The following is a 26,395-nucleotide window of genomic DNA, read 5'->3' on the forward strand; positions in this document are numbered from 1 at the left end:
TGTTTCTTTTATTCATTTTTACGATATCACTAGGCTCTGCTTTAAATGATCTAAAATAAATTTAATCATTTTTCTTACGATAAAGGTAAAAATGAATTCAAAACATTAAATATTTATATTATTTACAGACATTTTTTTAGAACGCACCTGTTTGTTTTTGTAGTTTCTTATTAGAGAGTGCTTCCGGTAAAAGTTTCAAAACGTATTTTGAATGAATTACTTTTTATGTTTGAAAGTTAGGTTTGTTTAGATAAAAACCTGTTAAATATGCGTATTGGATATATTTCCAATTAATACTGTCCCAGTGGAATTAGGATAGACACGTGTCAAGTCATAAAACATCTAAAATATCAAGCAAAAAATCACATGCTGTTTGAAATTATTTGTAAAACTAAAGTAATTTTAAATCATCATGATCATGCCCCTTAATTCTACAGTGCAGTTGTAAAAAATAATTCAAAATGACAAGTTTCGTAGATCCAGATGACGATCCTGAATTACACAGATTGGAGGGTTCATCAGGCAAAGAAAAGGGTGGACTTGTTATAATGAAAAAGAAATCAGAACAAGGAGACTTTCAATTCAAGAAACCATCGCTTCCAAAATTATCGCTTTTGGGACTTGATAAATTGGCAGCAGAAAAAAGAAAATTAGATATCAAAAGTGAAAATACAACAAAAAGATCAAAGGTTACATCATATACAGACAGTAAAGATGAAAGTGATAGTAGTGAATCAAGTAGTGACGAAGAAGATAATAAATCTTCAAAGCATAAAAGTCGCAAAGAAAGGTGTGTTAACAACATACATTAAAGACTTATAAGACAATAGATGATGATAGTATGAGTCAGGCTAATCTTATTAAGGAGAAATTAAAGGGTCACTCACCATTCTCACTGACCTAAGAGGAGGCCCGCTTCAGTCACGCTTCAGTGATTCCCTATATAAGCAACCAAATTTTTTCCCAAAAAGAGGGGCCCGGGGCCCCTGGCACGCTCCAAATCCGCCTCTGTCACTTACAGTCAGCAAACCCTTTAGAATTGTTTACGAATCTGTTAACATCATATTTATACATACGATGCAGTCTGGTAACTCCGCCCACCTAAAGCTTTAATCTTGTATTCATTCTTTATCAAATAAATATTGCATCAAAATTTATTAAAATCTTTTCACTGAAAACTCAATGGTACATGTGGTACGTATATTATCTTAATTCCACAAAGATATATGACCCAAAATATTATTTCAGAGTCAATATATTTTATTTTTATTCTTTAGAATTGGAAAAAAAAAGATCACAGAAAAAAACAGAAAGCTTGTGTCAAACTTTCACATACATATTTCATTAAGATCATGAAGATACAGGATTTTTAAGATTTTTTTCTATTTTGTTATTTTGGCTTTCCATCATGTCCATAGTTTTGAAATTGATATATATCTCCCATTGATTTTGGCATGACTTAAGCAAACGGTTTTCTACAAAGTGTAAAAAAATATAGCAGACGAAAAAAAAATTGGAAGTAAAGGGTAGAGTTATCAGACGGGGGAGTTATGTGATGGGCAGAATTACCGTACATGACTGTACATATATAAACATTCTAAAAAAAATAAACCAGCATAACTTTGGGTGATAAAGTGATTATACTGGAATGTATTTGATGTTGGTCCCATTCTAAGGAATTTCATATGTATGATGTCATTTTCAATGTAAACAAAACATACTAAATTTATGCCTAAAACAAGTTCAATGAAGTTATTAGTTCTTTATAATTATGATTGTTTGTAATTGTATTTTATAAAAGCAGGGAAATGCACACATTTCAGATAGTTTTCCAATTTCTCAATCAGTAATCCTTTGCCAAATATTGAAAACCAAGACATGAAATAAAGTCTGAAGAATTTTTACGTTGAAGGAAGAAAATTATCTGTACACACATATTTGAAATATAAATTGTTATTTATAGTTATGAATTAATTAAAAACTTACTATATCATTGTTTATCATGTTTACACATGACTAATTCCTTCCTTCACATTCTTCAAAAATCGTAACAATGACAGCAGGTAATTACTTCTGAATTTCCGTGGATTGAAAATGCTGTTATGAAATGATGAAAGTAAATTTGTAAAAGTAATTGTTTTTTTTTGTCAATGATTTTTATAGAAATTATAGACCACCAAGAGTAGAAACACCTTCGCATCCTGGAGGTGTTAGCAAAGAAGCTAAAGAAAGACAGCATAAAAGACACAAAGAAAAAGAGAGAGGAGTTTACATGTCCTCTAAAGAAAGAGAGAAAAAGGAGAAAAATAGAAAAGACAAAGATAGAAGAAAAAACAGAGACAGAGATGAAAATAGATGTTTGTATTATCATGATATTTATGATTGTAAAGATAGGCCATGTGAGCTATTGTCATCATTTGGTGCCTCTCATCATCTGAAGTAAACTTTAAAAATCCTCTATTTAAACTGATTATAGAAACTCTTCATTAATGATTAAGGTAGTACCCAACACCTTGTCTAATTTTAATTTGGCTCAGTTAATTTAAATAAAATTTTGACAAAATGTTCACTTTTACAAAAATATAAAAATTTCAAAAAATTTGAACCAACCACTTATCAGAAAAATTTCATTATAGCAGTTTGACAGACACTTATTTTGATCATCAAGAAGCATAATATTTCGTCAGAGCTCAGACATAAACAAGTCTATTTTTGTTTTTGACTTAAATAAGTCGAAACTTGTATTTATTATAAAAATGTAGTTTCAATTTTAGACTTATCTAAGTCAGAAAATGACAGACTTGTTTAGGTCTATTTACGTTGGTGAAAAAACTTAATGTTACTTTGTGGCCAAACTACACCACCTATGACAGCACAAACCTGTATGAGAGTTCACAAGGACTTGAGCTATCTATATTTAATTATCTTATTGAACATCCTTACTAAACACAGATGTTTAACCTCATTAAGTGTGATTCCAGGTGGTTGCATTGTAAGGTTAATTAACATTATCTCCGATTTTTTAGACTCTCATTCATATTTTTCTTTAGAAGACAAAGCATTGGCTTTCAATGTTGTCATTATTTGATTTAGATGCATGACCTCCTTATAAATATGCGTGGGTCTTGAAGTTAACCAATTTTGATAACTTATCGACTTGTAGAAGTCGATATTTGCAACTTTTAGATTCTGGTCAATTATTTCTTGTTAAACAATATTGGACTTATTCAAGTCGTATTTTGTCTTACAATAAAGGGAGACAAATCCGAAAACTTACAAATTTAGACCTGTATGAGTCAAAAGCAGATTCAGACTTATTTATGTCTGAGCTCTGACTGTAAACTATTGTCTGCCTTCAAGACCCAGGACATGCATAGAAGACTAAACAAAAATAATAAATTATAAAGGTTATCACAAGAGAATTAACTCAGCATTTCAAAATTTAGAAAATTGAATATTTTAGACAGAAGGGATAGAGATTATGACAAAAGAGATCGGAGAGATTCAGAAAGAAGACATAGTTCTGAAAGGAGTAGTCGTAGAGGGAGTAGTCCCAGGGAATGGTCAGAATCACCCAGATTTAAAGACAGCCCAGCTACACCTAATATTCATGTCAAAGGTATTGTCAATAGGCTTTATAATAAAAACATCTATGATCAGTAGGTCTAAGTAATGGGGCGTCTTTATGATTACTTATATATATATTTACAAGCTAACACTACATTGGGAGAAATACATTATCTGATTGAATCTTGACAACAAGATATTTTAGGCTTTAGAGTAAAGTGTCCACATGCTCATTTATATCATCCTTTATTTCATTAAAAATTGATTCATTCATGCTACATTTTTTTCCCCTGTCTAATCCTTTCATTGTCAACTTCAATTCGTAAGACGAAAATACATCCACATGTAATCCTAACAACAGGAAAAGAACTTAGTTTTTGGCTATCGACGGCAGAATGAAAAACTTAAAATTCTATAAATCACAAGTATATAAAAGAACCAATCAAAATGCATTGTTATGTTATAACATTCCGATGATAACAAGTTGTAGCATTAGCTGTATGTAAAGAACCGAAATAATTCGAATAGTATAAAGTCTATTTCTTTTATCTCCAGTCGCCAATTATATATTTTTAATTAATTAAAAATAGCACATTGATAATTCTGCTTTATTTCTTCATGAAAATAATTATTTTAAGTTTCTTCGAAATAAGATGAAAATTGATTTACATCAAAATTACTAACAGCTGACAATCCAAAATACTTGATTATAGGAAAACAAGAACAGCATATTAAATAAGATTTGGAGTTAAAATCAAAATATAGATAAAAAATCACTATTTAAAGGAAATATGAAAATAGATTTTTTTTTTTCATCTTAAATTACTTTTAGGCTGTCAGCAAGGAGAAAAATGTCGCATTTATATTGCAGCATTCTGTGAAGGTTCTTTTAGCACCATGATAATGTGATTCTATAATTCTTAAGTGTGATGCTATGTGAAATAAAACAATATTCAATTTTAAAGGGTCTGTCTACCAGGATGTTTAATGACATTTGTAGGAGAACCCTGCATTGTATAAAAAATCTACTCTTTTAATATTATATTTTTTAAGTAATTTGTGAAATATATTTTATATCTTAACAATTCATTTTCATTTTGAAGACACCCCATCCAGATCTAATTGGGAAGATGATGAAGATATTACGCCCCTAAAGAGATCTACCTGGGATGTTCCCACTCCATCACCGTCCAGACGTGATGATGACAGTGAGAGGAGTTACAGATCATCCAGGGATTGGAAATCAGATAGAAGGTTAGATTAATACATCAATCTCTAGCAGTTTTAAATGAATAAATATACAGGATGAAAAGAGGTCAATTGTCAAAATTGATGTTATCTAACAATCAATTCTTACTATGATACAATAACATGAGCATTGTGACAAAAGAAAGGAGTAGGTCCGGTAAGGACCGATTTTGGCCTCAAATTTAAGTTTCATCTGAAGAAAGAATTTGACCACTTTTTAAGGTGGTCATGGTGGTATGGGAGTCTAAAATAAAAATGATAGAATTTGTTCATACTTTGCCAAAATGTAGTATCTATTGATACATGTAATTTTTTTTTATAAAAATGATAGGTCACCGTGCATTTTTTCAAGCTACGGGTCGTGACAAAATGACACATTTTGTATGGATTATACAGGAAAAAACACCATTTTGTGAATAGAAACTAAACAAAATGATAGAATTGTAAAATAAATTAGGAAAATATAGCTTTCAAACAATGCTTTGATAATATCAAAAGAAAAGATAGGGTTACCTTGCGTTTTTTCCTGCTAAAATACAAAGTAGGAAAATTCCATGAACAATCCAACAGAAAATGCACTGCTTTAGAGTTACCTCCCCTTAAAATGACAATTTCAAAATATTTAAAAACAACCAAAAATGATCTACACTTGTACATATATTTATATTTATAAGTTGTATTCTTATAAATTGGACCTTTTAAATGTAAAAACACATGAAATATCTGCATTCTTGCATCAAATTTTGCTAATTTGATAGAAAATATGGACCTTAGATTCTCTGTGTTTTACAATCCAAGATGGCGAAAGACACCCATACGGTCCGAGAACACAATTAATTCGTAGTGCATTTCTTTTAGAATATAAATGAAAATTAAAAAAATCCCACCTGCGCTTTCTCAATGAAACTTTTACAGTGTGTTGTACTACTTTTGGGACAAATTATATCAAAATTATAGAAAACTTCATCGTCTCTAACTCAAAATATGGACAATTATATCTTTAGAGCGTCTTGAAATCTTTTGACAGCTTCCGAAGTGCCATTTTTCAACCTTTTTCACCTGGACCAAATCACTACTTTCCTTTAAAATTCTGGACCCAATTTTTTTTACAGTGTAATTTCACCCCCCTACTTACAATTTGAGGCATTAAACATGGAGAAATAAATTTGGAAGGGGTATAAAAAGTAATGGCAAGTAACCCACTGTTTACACTAGGGACTATATTCGTGAACAACGAAAATCAAGGGACGACAATTGTGGTCTCGGACCTAATAGGATAGAAAGAGTTGACAAATCTTAAAAAAACTTGGTATGACCAAAGCCTAATAAATTATAACACTGCTTGCAAAGTTTCATAACAATAGGATATATATTATAGACAATATGTTCAATTCTATACTCATCTTTGCGTGTTAAATTTTGACGTTAAAATTGAAAAATTTCAACTATCAACATGTTGGGCTTTAAAAATTAAAATATTGCAAAAAACTTCCTTTTAAATGCCTTTATATATCATTTATTATGTACTAAAAGCAATAGAGTACTCATTTGATTTATCAGACTTAGCATAATTATTCCAAAGTCAAATTTATATCAGCCTGGGCCTAAAAATTGAGGTTTTTCAATGAAAGAGGGCCTTACATGAAGATGTAATATTTTCCAGCAATTTTAAATTTGTGAAGCTTTTTGGTTATAAATAATCCTTACATATGTATTGAATGTACTTTAAATGGAAAGAAAAGTTACAAATAACATATCATATTAGTTTAAAAGGGTCTTAAGCCAAGTAAGACTGGAAAAAAAATAAAGGTCAATTTAGGCCGTGCCACATATTTACATTAAAAAATGCATATTGAGGCTATAAGAAATAAAAAATTGTGTCTTTTTTATCATTTCTATACTCATGTGACATGACACAATAAATCTGAGCACAAAAAGGCTCTTGCAATTAACTTTTCTTGCAGACAGTATGGTCTGATACAAAGATTTTTGTTTTTTTAGTGAAAAACTTGAATGCAATTTTAGTATCAACAGGCTTATATTTAAACCACTTGCTATCCTACAGAAGAAAAGAAAGATATTATGTGAAATGGAACAGGTACAATAGACATTGTAAAGTGCTTTTGGTACTAATTTAGTGAGGTCTTAATTGTGGACTTCAAATTTTATGTACCAAGAACCCCACTTTTGACTTCATCCAAACAGGGCCTTAGACAAGGGTCATTTATACAACACATTTTGCACATATTGTCTGAAATAATCTTCTTTTCTGTAGATTCTGAGTTCATAAACAAGTAAAAGAACTAGATAAAGGCATAGAAACACAAGTATTGACACATGAAAACCTGTCAGATAGAAAGTCAGGATGCCGTGTATGCATCAATATTGAAAAAGCCTTAAAATGCCTATTTTGATCATAAAATGCCAAAATTGGTCATTTTTGCAGAAATTCTATAGAATAAAAGTTTAAATCCTTTGGTTTTATGCTATTTGACAAATTGACACCACCAAATCATTTAGGGAAGTTACCAAAGTACAGATTCTATATTTACAGACTTCACCTCTTAGGTCCGAGAACACAATTAATTCGTAGTGCATTTCTTTTAGAATATAAATGAAAATTAAAAAAATCCCACCTGCGCTTTCTCAATGAAACTTTTACAGTGTGTTGTACTACTTTTGGGACAAATTATATCAAAATTATAGAAAACTTCATCGTCTCTAACTCAAAATATGGACAATTATATCTTTAGAGCGTCTTGAAATCTTTTGACAGCTTCCGAAGTGCCATTTTTCAACCTTTTTCACCTGGACCAAATCACTACTTTCCTTTAAAATTCTGGACCCAATTTTTTTTACAGTGTAATTTCACCCCCCTACTTACAATTTGAGGCATTAAACATGGAGAAATAAATTTGGAAGGGGTATAAAAAGTAATGGCAAGTAACCCACTGTTTACACTAGGGACTATATTCGTGAACAACGAAAATCAAGGGACGACAATTGTGGTCTCGGACCATACCACCTTAAACACTTAAGTGTCTATTTCATATGATTAAATTAATTTATGTGCAAGATTTTAACTTAATTAGTCATTAAAAACGATCCGATTCTAGCTCAAATATGAACAATCTACCAAATATGCGAAAAAATGTCACTTTTATGATGGTTTTTGTCGAAAACAAAAGTGGCCGCATCCGTGTTCATCCTCAATATATATATATGTTATGTATTATCATCAAATACAACTTCCATTTCAATAGTTTTGATGAACACGAATGCGGCCACTTTCGTTTTACCCGGAAACCGTCTAAATTTAACTGAAATGCTGGAATTGTGAAGATTTCACTAATTTAGCACGACTTCATGGTGCTAGTTCCTACTATATGTGCATTGTATTGTCAAAAACAGCCCATATTTGTGTAGCAGAACCATTCTACTATCCAATAACTAAGAAAAAGTTTATATTTTAACAATTTTGTAAAACTGCTATATTTTGGGGCCAAAAAGAGGTCTTACTGGACCTACTCCTTTACTGGAAAGTGCAGGAATTCAAAATTTTTGATAATATATTTATAACATACATGACTATCTGTCTTAATGAAGCAAAAATATTGATCGCTTTTCCTCAATATTTATATGACGGACAGTTCTCTCAAAATCGCAACGGTAAATCGCAGGGTTTGAAATAAGCAGGGACCAACTCGCCAATTGCCCTTAAAATTTGGTGCGGGCTAACTAAATTTCTGCTTTTCTTGTTTAGGACTATATATGTGGGCTGCAAAATTTAAGCTGTGGGCTACAAAGTCTTAAGTTCAGTACCTGCAGATGTATCCTCAGTACTAAGAATGTCTTTTCTGTTCAATAATGTATACCACACTTCTATCAAAACCTACAACAGTTACTTGATTTTAAGTTTCAGGAGAGACAAGAAAAGATCCGATGAGACGCCCTTGCCAACACCTACCTATAAATATAACACATGGGCAAGTGATAAAAAGAAGATACAATATACTCCAAGGGATACAGATGAAAATGGTACATATATAACTAAACCTCATAAACATTGTTCTTCCTCACATATACTTTTAGTTATCTTAGTGTAATCAGGGGTGTACAGATTTTTTCACCAGTGAAAACGCCAAGGTAGCAAATTTATTTCTTATGAAGTTTTTCTTTACTCATTTTTTTTACTGGGATACAAAATTGAAAAATTCTTTTGAAGAACTTCCAACATCAACACCACTGTTGCTGCTCATTGTCAAATATTAATAAACTTTAATCTAACTTGATAATTTATCAAGTTTTCTTAATCATTCAGATATTCAGAATATGCGATTTTAAATACATTGTAGAAAATATTCTCTGCAGATAAAATTACCAATGAATGGTTATTGCTATCTATTTCATTATTTTCTTGTTAATAAAGGAGGAGACCCTTATTTCTGTTTTCTATTTAGATTTTAAAAAAAAGTCTATGGTTTAGCATTTTCTAACACTAAAATTCTTAAGTTGTGTATTTTTAGTATTTTAAAAAAGTAGGATACTTTATATTATGTATTCTGTCTATTGTTATATATAAATATTATAGGAAAACATGAGCCATTTAAATCTGAGGAGGATCGTCTTGAATGGGAAGACGAACAGAAACGTTTGGATCGTGAGTGGTACGGTCTGGACGAGGGATATGATGATGAACACAATCCATTCTCTGGAACTTCAGATGAATATACAAAGAGGAAAGAAGAGGAAATGAAGAAAAAGAAGAAGAACAGAATGTCAGCAAAGCAAAGGCAGATACACAAAGTAAATTTTGTTTGAATTTGAGTTAAAGCATAGCTTAAAACAAACAGTTTTATGGCTCTTCCAGCTCTAAAGCATATTAGGGTGCCACTGCATTTTTCGTTAGAATTTTGTATGTATGATAAGAACTGGTAAAATGAAAGTTTTATGTTATGTGTTGTCATCTTCCTATGTGTTTAAATCTTGAACAGCCCTTAGAACCCTTGATGACACAAAAAATTAATGCAGTTGAATCATCATTAAAAACTACTTCAGCATTATGGTAAAAATTAGATAAGAATGTTGACCCTACAATATAGAACTTATGCAACAAAATATAACGATTAAATGATTTGCCAGGTTATTTGTCGGTATGAACATCACATCTCATGGAAATTTGAAATAAATTCTTGCTTGTATCCTGGTATTTCCAATTCACAAAATATGTGTCAAAATTATGCATTTTTGTCAATCTTTGTTATAAAATCAAATGAATGCAATCATTTGATCGTAAGTCTCTTGGTATAGAGTATATATAAGAACTTGTGATGTAAACCTTGCTCATTTATTTTTATGTATAACATTATTTGAACTTTTGAATATTTGTAGGCCACATCAGAAACTCAGCCTACACTTATCTATGTAATTTTATTGTAGACAGTGTACATACAACAGATCTATACTTTTAGGATAATGAAATGTGGGAGACTAACAGGATGTTGCGGTCAGGTGTAGTTACTAAAACAGATTATGATGAGGACTTTGAAGAAGAAAATGAAGCCAGGGTTCATCTACTTGTACACAATTTAGTTCCACCATTTCTGGATGGAAGAATTGTGTTTACAAAGCAACCAGAACCTGTTGTTCCTGTCAAGGTTAGAAATTATAGTAAATAGTTACAGACTAAGTGAAAAAGTTAGCTTTATACCACTACATGTATCAAGATACCAAGTATCTGTAACATGCTTTAAATATTTCCCTTTGAAGTTACGCAAACAACAAAAAATAATTCATATTCATAAGGACCTTCAACAGTGTTTGTTTGTTACTTTGGTTGATGTTTAAACCTATTTCTATAAATTTATCCAAAATTGTTAAAAAAGACAATTTAAAGGGAAAAAACCACACTGATTTAAAGTATTAGTGGTGAAGATCTGTCAGGCAATGTTGAAAGCCAGAGGGAAACATTGCTTGCTTCATGATTAGTGACTGTTCACTGAATCATATGAGCTTTAAGATTTTAGTAAATATAATAGTCCCATAAAAACTGTAATTTAAGAAGTAATTGATGCAAGCTATACTTTATTGTAGTTTAAACATGGGTAGGCATTATCATGATTATATTCGTGATTATTTTTGCCTGAGCGATAATGAATTTGGGAGATTTATTGCACTAGTGCAATATATGAAATTATTGCATGCTAACTTTTGGTTACTTTCTGTGGGAAATATTATATTGCTATGCAATAATACTCAATATTCTGCAGTAGTCAATATATACGCATGTGCAAACAAACATATTTTTCTTGGATTCAGAGCATGGGTTTATTCACAAAGTGAAAGAAGCACTTCATATTAAAATTTAAGTTAATCTAGACCCTATCTTATGACCTATTTAATCATTTGTCAGACTAAGAATCAAAAGGAACTGCTGCTTTATGCCCAAAAATATTTACTTTTACAATTGTTGATAAAGTTTAATGAATGATTTATATCAGTAATGTTCAAGTAATTTTTAGTGTAAGATATTTTATGATAATGGGGGTAAAAAAAGATGACGATAAGGTAAGTGAAATAAGAAAATTGTTTTTATTGTTATGTCCACTCACTGGTACATAGACCTGAATCATGTATAACATTTCTGACCTTATACGTTTGTGAATTAATAGATCCATGTTTGAAGATACAATAAAGATATCCTTTTGTAGGACCCTACATCAGATATGGCCATTGTCTCAAAGAAAGGCTGTGCTGTAGTCAGAAATCACAGAGAACAAAAAGAAAGGAAGAAAGCTCAACAGAAACATTGGGAGTTAGCTGGTACCAAAATAGGGGAGATAATGGGGGTCAAAAAAGAGGATGATAAGGTAAGTGGAAATAAGGGGAGATAATGGGGGTAAAATAGGAGGACAATAAAGTAAGTAGGAATAATGAAATTGTTTTTATTATGCCCCATTTATGGGCTTTATATTCTCTGGTCTGTGCGTCTATTTGTTCGTCTGTCCTGCTTCAAGTTAAAGTGTTTGGTCAAGATTGTTTTTGATAAAGTTGAAGTCAATAACCTTGAAACTTAGTACCCATGTGTCCTATGATATGATCTTTCAGATTTTACTGCCAAATTAGAGTTTTGACTCTGATTTTACGGTTCACCGGACATAGAAAATGAAAATGCAAGTGGGTAATCTGGTACATGTACTATGGAAACATTCGTTATATTGTTAGGTCAACTTTTTTTTTAAATTTTAACACAGAGTATGTTTAAATAACTGATAATGAGGAAAAAAATCAATTTGTAATCGGACAACAATAACTTATAATTATTATGTGACATTAATTTGAAAAAGCATGTTGCTGTTAAAAGAACAAACAAGTGAAATACTTATATAAATAAGAATAAAGAAATGAAATGAAATATTTCATTGTATTCCACCCAATTTATCCACATTGTATTTCACCGATTTATCCACATTATGTTTAAAATCTTGCAGATAGTATCAAAGGATATTTTATCTAGTTTCCCAATCATGTTGTAATTGAAAACTGTTTTATTTTGATTTTATCAATAGGAGGAAGTTACTGAATCTGGTGATTATGATTATAAAAAAGATCAGAAGTTTGCTGATATCATGAAAGATAGTGAAGCTGTCAGTGACTTCTCAAAGAAGAAATCGTTAATGGAACAACGACAGTATCTTCCAATATTTGCTGTAAGAAATGAGGTATGTCAGACATATTTTTCATTTTCATTTTTCAAAAGTTTGAATATAAGTCTGATACGTACGCCTATTAAATTCCCTGAGACAAAATCAATTTTTATTGTAGTTTTTGTTTATCTCATATTTTGAGCAACATCTTTGTTGTGCGAGGATTTGAATGAAAATGTTTATGAAGGTAAAATATGCTATTCCAGATTTTTTTGGTCAAATATTATCTGTTGGCCACCAATTTTGAATGGCTGTCAAAATATATGAAACATTTATAGATAATTAGGATTTTAACGAAACTTTATCAATTACTTCAAAACGTATGCTGAATAATTTCCTGCTGTCAAAATTTTCAAAAATTGATACCCAATGAAATGTTATGCTTTGCTTTTACCAGTATCAATTATTTATGGCTATTATTTATTTGTTTACCTTCCTGACATAATTGTTTTTAACCTTAAATTTAATGAATATTTTCCTTATTTGATAATACATCTTCTATGTAAATATTTTAAAATTTCTCCAATTATTTAGTTTGATTATTTTAATGTTTAACTGAAAAGTTCTCTAAAAATCTCAAGAGGTAGACATACCTCAAGACTGGAACTTCATATGTTAATTTCTCTAAAAGCCTCAAGAGGAAGATATACCTCAAGACTGGAACTTCATATGTTAAGTTCTCTAAAAATCTCAAGAGGTAGACATACCTCAAGACTGGAACTTCATATGTTAAGTTCTCTAAAAGCCTCAAGAGGTAGACATACCTCAAGACTGGAACTACATATGTTAATTTCTCTAAAAGCCTCAAGAGGTAGACATACCTCAAGACTGGAACTTCATATGTTTATTTAACTGAAAAGTTCTCTAAAAGCCTCAAGAGGTAGACATACCTCAAGACTGGAGTGCCATATGTTTATTGTATTTTCTAACATCAGTTGATAATAATACTTTATTCCAAAAGCATGTACAGCTTATAGGATATACATTCAATTTTTGACAAATTAATTATACATGCCCCACTATAATACATAAACAGACATATAAGAATAAAATGTTAACTTCATTCAAATACATTAAATCACTCTTATACATTCAAGTATAACGCAGAGTATGAAATTCATAAAATTATTAGATCAGGCTATTGTAGACATCTTTTCATTTCTTATTAGTCAGATGCAGTTCATAGTTAGGTACAATGTATGTGGGTAAATAATAATTTGATTATCATTGTAAAACTCTTTATTTAGCAAAGTGTTATTAATAGGATTTAAGGTCACATGAGTTAAATTAGAATGTCACAAAAACTTCAGTTTTTCATTTCTCATCAAATTAATAAATATATCTGTCTATATGGAAATTAACAATTTCTCACTTCTCATAAAGTTTTATTTTAGAATTATATTTATTCCAAAAAGATTTAGAAGATAGTATTAAGTATAAACCCATTTGTATTGATGGGTTGTCTAGCTGGCATATTTTATTTTCTCTTTGTTAACATTAATTTTAAATCTTCTATTAAAAATGAAAAAATGAATAAGCTCTCTTTCCTAAAACCTATTTTTGAAAGAAATCACTGTTCCTTTCATGTATTATTAATTACATTTTATTTATTATCTTTAATTTTACATTTTTTTATTGATAATTTTTAAGAAATGTAATGTAAAATGGATTTTTAGATAAATATATAACATAAGCCAGTTAAAACAAATCATACAAATTCAGTGTATATTGTATATTGACATTTTTTTAATATAAAATATCTGAAAAAAAAGGATAGAATATAATATAAATTAATTAAATAGATATTATTATGTATAAGATAAATAAAATATTATTATGTATTAGATAAATAAAATATTATTATGTAAAGAAAATATAAAATTTATTGAAAAAATAAGATAAACTTATTAAAAGTAAATTCAGATTTTAAAATTCTTACAAGATTATCAGAAATAACTTACTTTTTACTCCAAACTAATACATCCTAATAAATTAATATTCTAGTTAAAGAAACTCTTTCTTCATTTAATTGAGTTAATATTTTCTTGTCTCAAAACATTTTATCACCTTATACAATCCAATTATCCAATCTTATTATGTTGACAATGTAATAATCCTTTCCTACCTGTCACATTGCTGTTTACCTGAGTACAGGTGTAATTAGTTAATTACAAACCTGTAATTGTACAACAATTAAATAATCTAATTATCAGACACACAATGAGAAAGTTGTAGTATTCCTCAAACTTGATATTGAGATTTCCTCTGTTTACACAGAGGTGAGAAATCCTCTCCCAGACATAGTATATAGTCACCCATTAGACCCATACCAGATCATATCTTGTTTTCATACCAATTAAGTCTACAACTACAGTGATCACATATACAGTAATAACATATATTGTTGGCATTCATTTGGAAGTTGAACTTTGACATTGATATATACTTTTACTGTTCTGTTTGAAATATTGTGAAATTTGGAGATTTTGAAAAAAAACACCTTAATCAGTTTGTAAGATGAATACTGAGCAAGGAAACATGTACAATGGTGGTGACTACCAGAGTCAGAATCAGAACCGTTCTGATGAGGGATTAGAACAGCTTGTTACCTCAATAGCAGCTAATGGTATACCACCACCCAGATATCTTCATGCTGGAGCATCAGAATTCTCTCTGCCTTACTTTCCACCACCCAGCAACTTACATCAACCTGGACTAGAATTCCATCCAAGCTTCAATCCTGATGTGTATCCTCCAATCGGTGGCTTCCATCCTGGGTTTCCACCAGTACACAATGGCCTTCGATACAAAGAAGAACCACTTCATCATCACATGCAGGGACTGGCCGTACCAGCAGAAGCTCCTAGGATGGAACATGGTGAGATACACAGACCTGCTGCTATAATGCCTGTCTACCAGGGATACCCTGACCAAACCACTCAGTTTATACAGCACCAACATAACCAAGAAGTCAACATGCCTATTGATGTTTGCCAAGATGGAAGTGACGATGGATGTAGTGATGATGTTAATATAGGTATCTTGCATAAATCAATTCGTCCAGTTGACAATAGAAGAGATGTTCTAGTGGCTGGAATTGCTTCACCAGCTGATGTGTTCTGTGCTGTACCAGGACGTTTATCACTTCTCAGTTCTACATCAAAATACAAAGTTACTGTGGCTGAAATTCAGAGAAGATTGTCTCCCCCTGAATGTTTGAATGCTTCATTACTAGGTGGTGTTCTACGTAGAGCTAAGTCAAAGGATGGAGGACGTACCCTCAGATGCAAACTCGACCAAATAGGACTATCTTTACAAGCTGGTAGAAGGAAGGCAGCTAATGTTACACTCATGACATCTCTTGTGGAAGGTGAAGCAGTACGGTTAGCTCGTGATTATGGATTCTTATGTGAGACAGAATTTCCTTCTCATCAAGTTGCGGAGTACAATGTTCGTCAATATAATCGAAACGACCCTCAGGAGATCATTGCAAGGAAAAACATGGTACTAGCTACTAAACAAATTCTGAAGGAGTTTATGGATTTACTTAACCAAGATCGTTCACCATTAGGTAACACAAGACCTCAACCTATTCTGGAGCCTGGAATACAGAAACATTTAACCCACTTCAGTTTGATAACACATGGCTTTGGATCACCTGCTATAGTAGCATCCCTGACAGCAGTCAACAGTTACCTGAATGAGATGTTAAAGATGATGGATAAAGGATTATCACAGAGTGGTGACAACGACAAGAAATAAAGAACATTGTGTGAAATATAATAACATTGTTTTGTTTAAGTGCTTGTATATTGTGTAAGTGCTCTGGTTTTTATGAGCATAGTTGAGAAATCCATAGGACTGTGTTAAAATTCATCATTGTGATTTTTAGGATTTATTTTATGATTGAGGATTTTAAGTGGCTTAGTTGGTGCTGAAATTTATAACAGAACTCAGATAAGTTAAAATTTTCACTAAATACTTTGTTGTGTATTTGATATTATGAACTTATGATATTTTGTTTTATGTTTAATGACATTGCAAAAGGTTTGACTTTTTCGTTCATGTGAATCATGAGTTTTTGTTTTGTTTATTTAACATGCACATTGTATAACTTGTTTTCAAATGTAGATACTATGTTATTAATATAATTAAAGTTTTTTAATCAAATTTATGTTTTGACTGTTCTGTTGTGGTTGAAAGGTTAAATCCTTAAATTTGAAAAGCATTGGCAAAATTGTCAATAAGCAACAACTTTGAAGTAAGAATGACATTTAGAACGATAGAAATAAGAGTAAATATTTATAGATGTAGAAATTGCCAAGAAATAAAACAAACAAAAAAACGCAACTAGAACAGAACAACAAAAAAGATACTTAAAAACAAACAAAATAAACATGTGAAATTTCAAACAATTTTATGCTGTAAAATCAGAAAAATACCCACATTAAACAATGTTTGAAACCAATGACAGTATACTTATAGAATAAAAATATGTCTGCTCCAAATATGAAAAAAAACAGGGATGTATAAAAACATTAAAATGTTGAGAGCAAAATGTCAAAAAGATACCTAAAAAAGAATAGCCAAATTCGTCTAAGGTTAATTTAGAAATTGAAATATGAAGAGGTCTAACTTTTTCCTCATTTGAATACATGTGCTAAAAAAAACACCAAGAAAAAGAAAAAAAAAGAATAAGTATAATGGTATTCCTAAAAATAACATATACAAAGAACCATTCATATGTCAACCTAAATGAGCAATTCTATTTAGATTGTTACATTTTTCATCTCAAGTTTACCCTTCTTCTAGCCGAATTATTTTAACATTATCTTTTAAAAAAACAATTGGCACAACTGAATAGATTTAACCACTTAAAACAATTTCTTAATATATATAAGTTAGTCAATATTTTACATCAAATATTATTATTTCTACATAATATGGGTTGATGTTTTATAAAAATAAGAAGATGTGGTATAATTGTCAATGAGACAACTCCACCAGAGACCAAATGACATAAAAGTTAAAAACTATAGGTCACCATACCTCCATCAACAATGTACAAATATAAAAAAGAAGATGTGGTATGATTGCCAATGAGACAACTATCCACTAAAGACCAAAATGACACAAACATAAACAATTATAGGTCACCGTACGGCCTTCAACAATGAGCAAAGCCTATACCGCATATAGTCAGCTATAAAAGGCCCCAATAAGACAATGTAAAACAATTCAAATGAGAAAACTAAGGGCCTTTTTTATTTAAAAAAAATGTGTAACCATAAACAAACGACAACCACTGAATTACAGGCTCCTGACATGCCCATTTCGCAAAGTAAGCTATAAAAGGCCCTGAAATGTCAAATGTAAAACAATTCAAGCAAGAAATCTAGTGACCTGATATTTAAAAAAAAATGATATACAGCAACAAACCACAGCCACTGAATTACAGGTTCTTACTTGGGACAGGCACATACAGAATGATAAGCATGTAAGGGGTATCTAATCCTCCACTTACTTGGGACAGTGGTGTATTTTACAGATCAGATACTTTTTGTTAGAGTTTCTGCTCTCTGTAACTGAGAACTGAGGATAGTTGGACGTTTCATACGTACAAATAAAATTGAGAAAGGAAATGGGAAATGTGTCAAAGTGACAACAACCCGACTATAGAGTAGACAACAGCCGAAGGCCACCAAAGGGACTTCAATGAAGCGAGAAACTCCGGCACCCGGATGCATCCTTCAGCTGGCCTTAGGCCGTTATTGAATTTTCAAACATTGCTGTTTTCTTTTGTTAATATACACAAGTAACATTATAATTAAGGAAGATAAGAGTGTTATCTCATAAATGTATATCTTTATCATCTACCTTTCAGTTTATGTTTTGGAATAGGTTATTGTCAGCTGTAGTGTTCATGTCAATGCTAAAATATTTAACATAATTTGCATCTTAATTTGAAAGAGAACAGATGTGCTAATTTACAACAAAAATATCACAAAATTTTGATTAATTTTCAACACATTTCTTTTTTACAACTTTTTTCAAGAAAATTATTAATGGTTCTGAGGTTTTAATTGTTGTTGTTTTTTTACTTTCAAGAGGAAATAATTAATACCATCTGTTTGCAGTTCTTAATAATCTCAAGGAAATTGAACATATTGGTATTTGTTTAAAAGTAAAATGCTTCTTCACACATTATGTTAATTGAATTACAACTTACTAATATTACAGTAATACTATGTGGTAGACAAGGGCAAGGTCAAACTTAAAATGGGACTATTATTTGACCATATGGCTGAGATTATGATTTTGTCCTGTACATCAATTCATTTCTTTTAATCAAATATAGCTGGCCAACAATCCCCCTTTAATTCTTCATAGTAGTTTATAATACACCTTATCCCTAATCCCGGCTGACCCGTCCACTTGAACTTTTGATGTCAACAACAATTAGTTTTCCATTGTGGCGTCAGATTTCTTGTTTTATGACATCAAAATTTTACGGGAACCTGTGTGATATCCAGCAATGGCGGACAAATAGAGATAAGGTGTATATGTTACAGGCAATTTCTAAATTTAGGCATTTTCTAAAATGCCTGCATGATTTAGGCATTTACAAATTGACTAATTTTTTCAGGCATTTTGTAAAATGCCTGAAAAAATCGTAAGGCATTTTACAAAATGACTAAAAGACTAAAACTGAATGGAATTTACTCAAAATTTAACGACTGGAAATATCAAGGAGATGATTTTATTCTATCATTAAATATAGCGTGCAATTTAAACAGTTACAGTTTTATAATTGTAATTAAATCATTTACATTAACACTGAATATGACAATTATTTTTGCTACATGTAATGATAGATGACAGCAACTGTTACACATCTTTTCTGACTTTTTGCAAAGACAACGTTTATTGTTACATCTAGTTTTACCACTAGCACTACAGCCACATTTTGTGTAACCCTGACCTTCCCACAAAGAAACTTTGCTGACAGCTTTACTGAAGGATATTTCATTATCATAATTTACGGATTGAATAGCAATAAAGTTACTGTCAGACCATTCAAACTGATTCCTGATGTAAAGTCCACATAGTATTCCATCTTTCATGCCCAGTTGCATGATAACCATGCTCTTCCTTTCCGGTAACAACATCCATAAGGTTACACAGGTCTCCTTTCCCTCCATCCACATGGGGAATTGTTACTTATACATTCACTCTAATGTCTACCTCTGTCAAAACTCTTTCCGATAGATTTCTAACCTGACAGCTTGTTTTGTCATTGAGTCTGATGCATGCCTTCTTTCATCATTTTTGATAACCTCTTTATCTGAACACAGATGACAAGTAATAGTATCAGACATTGAATGGTGCATGCTTTTCAAGTGGCAAATATTTCATGCATATTCAATAGGCCTATGAGGCAACTTAATGGTAACAGAAGTCGTTAACTCAATCTTCATATGTCATTATGTCTTTTTTTTAACTTGACCAATTGTTAAAATATTCTTTGAGTGTATCATACTTTTATTTTCAATATTTTGTAAGATGCGCAATTCAGGCTCCTAGAAGCCTACAGATTTTCTTATTAACACTTGTTACATTTTTAAAGAATAATCTTAAATTTATTTTACTTAACCCTTTTTGTAGCTTGACAATATAGTTTTTATCATCTCTTTCATGTATTTAATATTTACATAATTTGCCTGAAATAGACCAGGCAATTTGTAAAATTTTCATTAAAAATTTCAGGCATTTTACAAAATGACTACCGGTATACGATGAGACTACCGGTATATATAAACCTAAGGAGATGTGGAATGATTGCCAATGTGCCTAATCTAACGAAGATGTCAACAAAAACATTCTTGTAGTTGATAGAAATTTAAACAAAAATGCAAAAAATATATCTTGTTTAATTATCCTTATTCTCCACATTGGAATATATTTTAATTTTTAACATAAATATGACTTAAAACTCGACTCTGTACTTTCTTATAAACATTGATCATTGTACAATGTATTTATATAATCAGAATTAATCTATAAGTAGCTATGAGTATTCCTACCTTTGATATTGGATTTAAATTTAAAACACAAGAAAATTTCTAGTTAATAAAAAGAATAAGGAAAGTAAAGATCACTTCTTTAGTAAAATAATGTCTTCCATTAGCTGAGCATGATACCTAAGTTTTCTTGTAATAGATACTTTCTTCCATAACAAGTTTTCATATTTTTAAATGCTTTTTTATTAATTTTCAGTTACTTAATGTGATTAGAGACAACAGTATTGTGATCATAGTTGGAGAAACTGGTTCTGGAAAGACCACACAGCTCACACAGGTATCTAAAGCTTTATACTAGACTATCATTACCATCAGCTGATCATGGTCAAATATTACCTTAGTTAATACTAGACTATCATTACCATCAGCTGATCATGGTCAAATATTACCTTAGTTAATACTAGACTATCATTACCATCAGCTGATCATGGTCAAATATTACCTTAGTTAATACTAGACTATCATTACCATCAGCTGATCATGGTCAAATATTACCTTAGTTAATACTAGACAATCATTACCATCAGCTGATCATGGTGAAATATTACCTTAGTTAATACTAGACAATCATTACCATCAGCTGATCATGGTCAACTATTACCTTAGTTAATACTAGACAATCATTATCATCAGCTGATCATGGTGAAATATTACCTTAGTTAATACTAGACTATCTTTACCATCAGCTGATCATGGTCAAATATTACCTTAGTTAATACTAGACAATCATTACCATCAGCTGATCATGGTCAAATATTACCTTAGTTAATACTAGACTATCATTACCATCAGCTGATCATGGTCAAATATTACCTTAGTTAATACTAGACTATCATTACCATCAGCTGATCATGGTCAAATATTACCTTAGTTAATACTAGACTATTATTACCATCAGCTGATCATGGTCAAATATTACCTTAGTTAATACTAGACTATCATTACCATCAGCTGGTCATGGTGAAATATTACCTTAGTTAATACTAGACTATCATTACCATCAGCTGATCATGGTCAAATATTACCTTAGTTAATACTAGACTATTATTACCATCAGCTGATCATGGTCAAATATTACCTTAGTTAATACTAGACTATCATTACCATCAGCTGATCATGGTGAACTATTACCTTAGTTAATACTAGACTATCATTACCATCAGCTGATCATGGTGAAATATTACCTTAGTTAATACTAGACAATCATTACCATCAGCTGATCATGGTCAAATATTACCTTAGTTAATACTAGACTATCATTACCATCAGCTGATCATGGTCAAATATTACCTTAGTTAATACTAGACTATTATTACCATCAGCTGATCATGGTCAAATATTACCTTAGTTAATACTAGACTATCATTACCATCAGCTGATCATGGTGAACTATTACCTTAGTTAATACTAGACTATCATTACCATCAGCTGATCATGGTGAAATATTACCTTAGTTAATACTAGACTATCATTACCATCAGCTGATCATGGTGAAATATTACCTTAGTTAATACTAGACTATCATTACCATCAGCTGATCATGGTGAAATATTACCTTAGTTAATACTAGACTATCATTACAATCAGCTGATCATGGTGAAATATTACCTTAGTTAATACTAGACTATCATTACCATCAGCTGATCATGGTGAAATATTACCTTAGTTAATACTAGACTATTATTACCATCAGCTGATCATGGTGAAATATTACCTTAGTTAATACTAGACTATCATTACCATCAGCTGATCATGGTGAAATATTACCTTAGTTAATACTAGACTATCATTACAATCAGCTGATCATGGTGAAATATTACCTTAGTTAATACTAGACTATCATTACCATCAGCTGATCATGGTGAAATATTACCTTAGTTAATACTAGACAATCATTACCATCAGCTGATCATGGTCAACTATTACCTTAGTTAATACTAGACTATCATTACCATCAGCTGATCATGGTGAAATATTACCTTAGTTAATACTAGACTATCATTACCATCAGCTGATCATGGTGAAATATTGCCTTAGTTAATACTAGACAATCATTACCATCAGCTGATCATGGTCAAATATTACCTTAGTTAATACTAGACTATCATTACCATCAGCTGATCATGGTCAAATATTACCTTAGTTAATACTAGACAATCATTACCATCAGCTGATCATGGTGAAATATTACCTTAGTTAATACCAGACTATCATAACCATCAGCTGGTCATGGTCAAATATTACCTTAGTTAATACTAGACTATCATAACCATCAGCTGATCATGGTCAAATATTACCTTAGTTAATACTAGACTATCATTACCATCAGCTGATCATGGTCAAATATTACCTTAGTTAATACTAGACAATCATTACCATCAGCTGATCATGGTGAAATATTACCTTAGTTAATACCAGACTATCATAACCATCAGCTGGTCATGGTCAAATATTACCTTAGTTAATACTAGACTATCATAACCATCAGCTGATCATGGTGAAATATTACCTTAGTTAATACTAGACTATTATTACCATCAGCTGATCATGGTGAAATATTACCTTAGTTAATACTAGACTATTATTACCATCAGCTGATCATGGTGAAATATTACCTTAGTTAATACTAGACTATCATTACCATCAGCTGATCATGGTCAAATATTACCTTAGTTAATACTAGACAATCATTACCATCAGCTGATCATGGTCAAATATTACCTTAGTTAATACTAGACTATTATTACCATCAGCTGATCATGGTGAAATATTGCCACATCATACATCTATATACAAACAGTGATAAATCAGAAAATATATGTTTCTCGGAAAATGCATTCTTAAATCTTATAACTGCATACAAACAGTCATAAATCAGGATTTTTTTTCCTAAAATGTCTTCTGAAACAAAGAAAAAACACTTTGCAGGAAATAAAAAATGTACTCAAACCCTAAAACATAAAACTAAGAATTTGAGGTAGGATTGCCAATGAGATAGAAATCCACCAGAAACTCAATGGCATAGAAGTCATCATAACTACGCATCACTGTTCTGCCTTTTTCAAAAAGTAAAACACATATCGCATTGCAAGCTATAAATAGCTCAAACATAAAAAATGTAAATTAATTCCACCAAGAAAACTAATGGTTGATTTAACTATTAAAGAAAATCAAATATAATTTGCCACAACAAAGGACAACCACTGACTTGGGACAGGAAACTACAGAATGTGGAGAGGTTGACCATGTTTGTTGGCCCTAAACCTCTCGTGAACTGGGACAGTTGCATAAAAGCACAACATAAGAACAAACTATGGAAATCAGTTGAAATAGGCTTGACTTGTCAGATCGATACTAATCACAGGAAACAAGTTACAAAAACACTGAAGAAGTCACATCAAAAGTCACAATTATGTAAAACTTGAGTGTACCAACAGATGGAATCAAAGGGTAGTATTTGTTCTATACCTGATAATGCTGAATAAATTTTGAAATAATGTTTTATTTCAAAACAAATAAAAGCTTTCCACAGAATAATTTCCTGTTTGTCAAGGTATATAAGGTCAACTGTTCCATTGTATAAATAGCTGCTATTATTCTTTGTCGAGTTAATTAAATGTGAACTTAAAATTCAATTTTTTTCACAATTATCATAGATATAAGAACATGTAAAACTCCAAAAAATTAAATAATATTGAGCTGGAAAGAATTCTGATTGTATATCAACTCATTGTGAAAATTAAGAAGAATGTGCATATGTTTTCCTTCATCTTTAATTGTTTACTTTATATGGCAGTACCTACATGAAGATGGTTATACCAAATGTGGTATGGTGGGATGTACCCAGCCCAGGAGAGTGGCAGCCATGTCTGTAGCTAAGAGAGTATCAGAAGAAATGCAAGTCAAACTTGGAGATGATGTTGGTTATGCCATCAGATTTGAGGACTGCACTTCAGAGGTAAAAATTGAGTCAGTCTTCATGAGAATTGAAGGCTTTTAATTAGTATTACGGCAAATATGAATGTCATTGAGTAGATTGTTTAAATATATTTTTTAGTGACATAGCTTGCATTTTAGAAATGTTGCAATTAGTGAGTAGTAATTTATTCACACCCAGCATTGTTTTTGGCATATAATGTTTTATGAATGTTAGGTACAGTTAAAAAGCTGTTTAGTAAACTTTGCTAGTTTAAATGTCAGAGAAACTGCAGTGTGATTTTAAAATTTGCATCATTTTCATATTGTAATACAATGATTAAGTATGTCTTCTTCAGAATACAGTGATAAAATATATGACAGATGGTATATTACTGAGAGAATCGTTACGAGAGCAAGATCTGGACAACTACAGTGCAATCATCATGGACGAAGCTCACGAAAGATCTTTAAATACAGATGTATTATTTGGTTTATTACGAGAGGTGGGTTCATCATCGTCACAAAATTTGATGAAGGGTAATCTGAAAATGAAAATATTTTTTTTGCAGACGAACGATATATTGAAACGGTTTAAGTGCCAGTCTGCCTAAGAATCAGGCAGTAGTGAAAACATGACCAAAAAAACCCACCCAATTTGACTTTAGTTCTAAATATGTAGTTATGCACACAAATAACATTCATTTCCGATTTCTGTTCTGGTAATAGAAGATACAATTTGGTTGAAATGCACTAGAAATTAACGAATAAAGGGAGATAACTCTGTAATTTGCTATCATTCTAACCAATTTTCTAACCCAGTTATTTGATATTACCAGAAACACACAGACAAAAGACTAATAACTTTTAACTCAGGATGATGGTTAGTGTTAAATAACATGATTAACTCTGTGGGTTTTTCTGATCATATAAAAAAGAAGATGTGGTATGATTGCCAATGAGACAACTATCCACAAAAGACCAAAATTACACAAACATTAACAATTATTAGTCACCGTACGGCCTTCAACAATAAGCAAAGCCCAAACCGCATATAGTCAGCTACAAAAGGCCCCGATAAGACAATGTAAAACAATTCAAGCGAGAAAACTAACTGCCTTATTTATATTTTGATTTTTACCTAAATTGCCTGAATTTTACAAAGACTGGCACTTAAATATAAGAAGATTTTGGGTTTATGTCAATGATATAAAACAACCCCAAAACAAAATAAAAGAACAGCTGGTTTTGTGTACAATATACAATTATGGCCCGTTGAAAAGGTAAAAATCCAAAATTGTCAACACAGGAGGGTTTTTTCAATGAGGGCGCAATCCGAAGCGAAACAACTTTTAAGGGTTGACAATTTTGGATATTCATTGATTCTAAGGGGCCACAATTGTTTTATTATACGGAAATAACAGTGGAAGGGCCTTTTGAACACCTACTACATTCTTTACATAATAAACAGTGAAACACAACTTCACAAGCTGACGTTTTCAGAAATTTGGGATACTTTTATTTTCACGAATTTTTTGAAAGTACAACAATGGTAGAATCTTTTTGTAAAATATTGATAGCTCTGAAAAGGACTGTTTATATAAGATATATCCTCAGATGCTGGTACTCTCTGCATGCCAAGAGCATTATTTTCTCATCTCTCAATGGGCTTCCAGTGTAACTTCAAAGCTGCCATTTTGTTTATTTACGTTTGTGACGTCAATTTCATGGAAGATAACTCAAGTAGAATCAACAAGCTTAAAAGGTTATTCGCCAGTGAATAATAAATTTTTAAGGTTATTTGTCCTTGCTTGCAATTGAATGAAAAACAAGTGAATTATTCCATGTCAGGTGATAACGTTTCACCCAATAGAATTA

At 31.1% G+C, this 26,395-nt stretch overlaps 2 protein-coding genes across 2 annotated transcripts in view; both read left to right on the forward strand.

The window, feature by feature from the left end:
• Positions 1-175: 175 nt before the first annotated feature.
• The window catches only part of LOC134720706 (pre-mRNA-splicing factor ATP-dependent RNA helicase PRP16-like), an 81,375-nt gene continuing 55,155 nt past the window's right edge, over positions 176-26,395 (forward strand). Inside the window, exons 1-12 of the mRNA XM_063583156.1 lie at positions 176-790; positions 2,164-2,357; positions 3,464-3,619; positions 4,671-4,821; positions 8,732-8,853; positions 9,407-9,621; positions 10,287-10,472; positions 11,526-11,684; positions 12,384-12,536; positions 20,799-20,879; positions 24,399-24,560; positions 24,877-25,023. Coding sequence (XP_063439226.1) covers positions 462-790; positions 2,164-2,357; positions 3,464-3,619; positions 4,671-4,821; positions 8,732-8,853; positions 9,407-9,621; positions 10,287-10,472; positions 11,526-11,684; positions 12,384-12,536; positions 20,799-20,879; positions 24,399-24,560; positions 24,877-25,023 — 2,055 coding nt within the window. The 5' untranslated portion in view covers positions 176-461. The remainder of the gene's footprint in view (positions 791-2,163; positions 2,358-3,463; positions 3,620-4,670; positions 4,822-8,731; positions 8,854-9,406; positions 9,622-10,286; positions 10,473-11,525; positions 11,685-12,383; positions 12,537-20,798; positions 20,880-24,398; positions 24,561-24,876; positions 25,024-26,395) is intronic.
• Positions 14,660-16,691, forward strand: LOC134720704 (transcription factor AP-2-alpha-like). Its single transcript, XM_063583153.1, has one exon. It carries the CDS (start codon positions 15,039-15,041, stop codon positions 16,281-16,283), a length of 1,245 nt encoding a protein of 414 aa, XP_063439223.1. The 5' UTR covers positions 14,660-15,038; the 3' UTR covers positions 16,284-16,691.

Source organism: Mytilus trossulus, chromosome 6 (assembly GCF_036588685.1).
Source record: "Mytilus trossulus isolate FHL-02 chromosome 6, PNRI_Mtr1.1.1.hap1, whole genome shotgun sequence".
Taxonomy (NCBI): domain Eukaryota; kingdom Metazoa; phylum Mollusca; class Bivalvia; order Mytilida; family Mytilidae; genus Mytilus; species Mytilus trossulus.

Coding starts and splice junctions, on each gene's coding strand:
- LOC134720704 (XM_063583153.1), top strand. CDS start 15,039: ATGAATACTGAGCAAGGAAACATGTACAATGGTGGTGACTACCAGAGT.